We start from the raw sequence: 3,568 nt of genomic DNA on the forward strand, positions 1-3,568 counted from the left end.
GTGGGTAAATAACGGTCGTAGAAATAAAGTGGTTAATAGTCGCAGCAATCTATGTAGCTGTGGCAGTAATCGGCACGTAGTGAGGAATTTGTTGAAAATCAGGGAGTAGAATTAAAATGTTGGCTAAATTTATTTATTGGGTCATGCAAAAAGGTAAGCTATGTGGAAAATTTTTGGCGTGGGTGTAATGAAGTATACAAGGTTTTTTTTGGAGGAATAGGAGGTTAGTAATTTCTAAGGTGGTTCTATAAAGAGTTAAAACTTTAGTAGCTGGCGTACAAAATCAAAAAAAAAATTGAGTATTATAAAATGTAAGAATTTAAAAAAAAGTATGCATAAATTTGTTAGCCCTTAACATAACCATTACGTTAAATAAATATTTTTAAGGCAGAGGGCTTTGAAAAGTGTCATACAGAGACCAATTAATATATAATTCCCATTAACTAACTTATCATCTTTGCTCCTGCATACAGGTTCGTCTTTTTTCCAGAGCACTGTTTTCGTAAATTTGCTCGCATAGCACCACTCCTCCTCGTTGTCTGTCCAATTGCTCCGAAGTACGAATCATTCTTACTTCCATCGTGCACATTTGCGTCGCCTGAGCTCAAATATATGCAGATGGAATCCTCTATTCTGTCCATTTTTTTAAGTTGTCCAGTCGTTTGCCTTAAGTCCGGGATGTCATACGTTGCAAGTAAATTCTTTAAGGACATTTTTTTTGTATAGAGGTAAGTTGCAGCTTCTCTGGTGCCTTTTTAAATGCGATTTTGACGTGTACGGTTCCTAAATAGTAGTACTGTTCGCTTTAGTAGGTAGCTTGCTCGTTATGCTGCGGCCACGCAGTTTTTGTTGTCTTCGATTGGTCTTATTGCTGAATTTCCAGGCCGAAATTTCTGCTGTCTGGATGAAAATCCTCCGGAATTTTTAATAAATGAAATTTTTAATGAATGAAATAAGACGCAGTTTCAATAATCTGTGAAGATGTTTGCCTGAAGGGTGATGATAGCCACTCTTGGCTTTTATACTTTGGGACGAGATATTGTTTTTTGCACAAGTCAGAGAGTAATTATTCGGTCACATATGCACTATACCTGCATATCGAGATGTAAAATCAAAGCTATGTGGCTGGACCAGGAGATTGGTTATTTGTGAGCTTTCAAGTTCAAGTTCTTTTTTTTTTTTTTGNCATTTCCTGCACAGAGATATCAAGATCTGGATTCATACATTCAAATTTCTTCAAAACAGATTTTCAGCCAAGGACTCTGCGGTCATCATTATTACAGAGCTTTTCCCATTTCCTCTATTGGCTAGCCGCTTTGTATTGTTGTTTTTCTGCAGGAGCGGTTCTTAATTGACCAGGCATGGTGACGATTCGTCTTGGCGGATTTTAATTTTTTTATCAAATTTTTAATTGTTTGTACTAAATATACAGTAATAAATAAAAGAAAATTTTATCAAGAAAAGAAAAACACAAAAAGAAAATAAAACAGAAATAAAAAAATGCCTTAATTTCTAAAAAATAAATTAAAAATAGATAAAATAAATAAAAAAATTAAAAAGAAAATATAAAAATGAAAAGAATTTTAAATCAAAAAAATACAAAAAAATAAAGTACGATCTTAAAAATAAAATAAAAAAAATATGTATATATATTTTTCCTTTTAGAACAGTAAAATTTAAAATTTAAAAGAAAATGAAATTAACAAAAGAAAAACAAAATAAATTGAAAGGAGAAAAAAATTAAATAAAAATTAAATTAAAAAAATTGTTTTGCTTTTTTTTAACAATAAAGTCTAAAACTAAAAAAAATAAACTTAAAAAAGGAAAAAAAAAAATTATTAAACCCCAAAAAAAATTAAATAAAAAAATATTTTACTTTTTAAAACAATAACATCAAAACACTAAAAAAATATCAAATTGAGAAAAAAGCAAAATATTATATTAAAACATCAAATAAATTTCTAAAATGTAAATAAATTTGAAAAACATATATATGAACCATATTAAAACATTAAAATCTAAAAATTAAAAGGAATGTTAATTAAAAAAGAATAAGACAATAAAATTAACCAAAATCCTTTGCCCGAGCACTCGAACACGAGTGTGCTTTGCTCACTCTGCTATTGCGACTTTGCGACTGTTACAGCGACGCGAGCTAAATGATATAGCAGGGCTTTCGCTCAAAATACATACTTAGTAGATGAGAGATAATTTTTTTCTAAGACTTTACTGTTAGGTTAATCCGGATCTGTCGATATTATCACCAAATCATAAGCCGCTGTTGCTCTGCCTATATTATACGTTGATTACAACTCCGCACACCAGTTAAGTGAGTGGAGCGTTTTAGTGAACTCATTTATTCGAGACGATTATAATTAAAATCCCTAGGTAATGCAATGGAATTCATAAAAATGCTCTCGAAATTTTGATCGGAAACTATTAACGAAATAACTAACTATTATAATACATAGTTAATTTCAATATTAGGTATCGAAATATTTATCGGTACGCCAAATTGTATCCTAACTAGTTAGGATGTGAAATATGTTAGCTTTGTTAAGGCGAAGAAGCGGGCTTTTACGAGCGCCATTTTATTCGAAATATAACTATCGCTTCTTTAACATATACGCTGGAAAGCCTTCCCCAACTTTTCATTGATATTATCCACGCCATTTAATTCAAGAAACTGGAAGACAAAGTATTTACTCAGAATTAATTAAACAAAACTCATATTCCAGTTAAAGTAAAATTTAAATTATGCTTTTCCTAACACACATTTTTTTCCTTGTTTCAGGTCAAAGTTTGGTTTCAAAATCGCCGCACCAAGCACAAGCGCATGCAACAGGAGGGCGATAGTGACTCGAAAAGTCAGAAGGGCAGTCAGGCGGGCGATATGGAGGCGAGTAAAAACGATAGTTCACAAAATAGTTTCGATGATCAGGAGGAAGACGACGAGGAGGAGCTCATCGAAGAGGACGAGGACGAAGTGATCGATATGGATGATTATGGCAGCGAAATGGATGCTGAAGAGCATCAACGATTACGCGAACAATTTCAACAACAATTGCAGCAACATCACGAACAACTGCAACAGCATATGCAACAACAACAAGAACAACAACAACAACAACAGCAGCAGCAGCAGCAACAGCAGCAAGCACAAGCGCATGTGCAACAGATGCAGCGTGAACAGCGAGAGCTTAGGGAGCAGCAACAACAACAACAACAGCAACAACATTTCATGCAACATCAGCTGTATTTGCATCAGCAAGCACAACAGCAAAAACAACTGCATTTGCAACAACAACAACAGCAGCAGCCATAATTGCCGCCGCCGCCCAAGCGTGGAGCGTTCGCGCATAATGATGGCCAACTGTTGCATTTATCTGCGGCTAATTGCCGCCACTGGGCGTGGTTGTGAACGTTGTTGTTGGCGAAATACCAAACTACTTCACGCTCTCTCGCTACTCTTCGGCCGCGTGTTTGAGTTCCTTTGGCGTTGGCTGACAAATTTAATTCGCTCTCCGTTTACACTTCTTGCTCCCCTCGCAGTTTGTTTTTTTTTTTT

At 34.4% G+C, this 3,568-nt stretch overlaps 1 protein-coding gene across 1 annotated transcript; it reads left to right on the plus strand.

Moving 5' to 3' along the window:
* Positions 1-2,794: 2,794 nt before the first annotated feature.
* LOC108354256 (ataxin-8-like) lies at positions 2,795-3,255 on the plus strand (the record flags this gene model as incomplete). Its single annotated transcript, XM_017605450.1, has 1 exon — positions 2,795-3,255. A coding segment is annotated over one exon (461 nt), but the record flags the coding sequence as incomplete, so codon positions are not given.
* Between the last annotated feature and the right edge of the window lie 313 nt (positions 3,256-3,568).

Source organism: Rhagoletis zephyria, unplaced genomic scaffold, assembly GCF_001687245.7.
Source record: "Rhagoletis zephyria isolate East Lansing unplaced genomic scaffold, Rhagoletis_zephyria_1.1 Rzeph_scaffold_34491, whole genome shotgun sequence".
NCBI classification, from domain to species: domain Eukaryota; kingdom Metazoa; phylum Arthropoda; class Insecta; order Diptera; family Tephritidae; genus Rhagoletis; species Rhagoletis zephyria.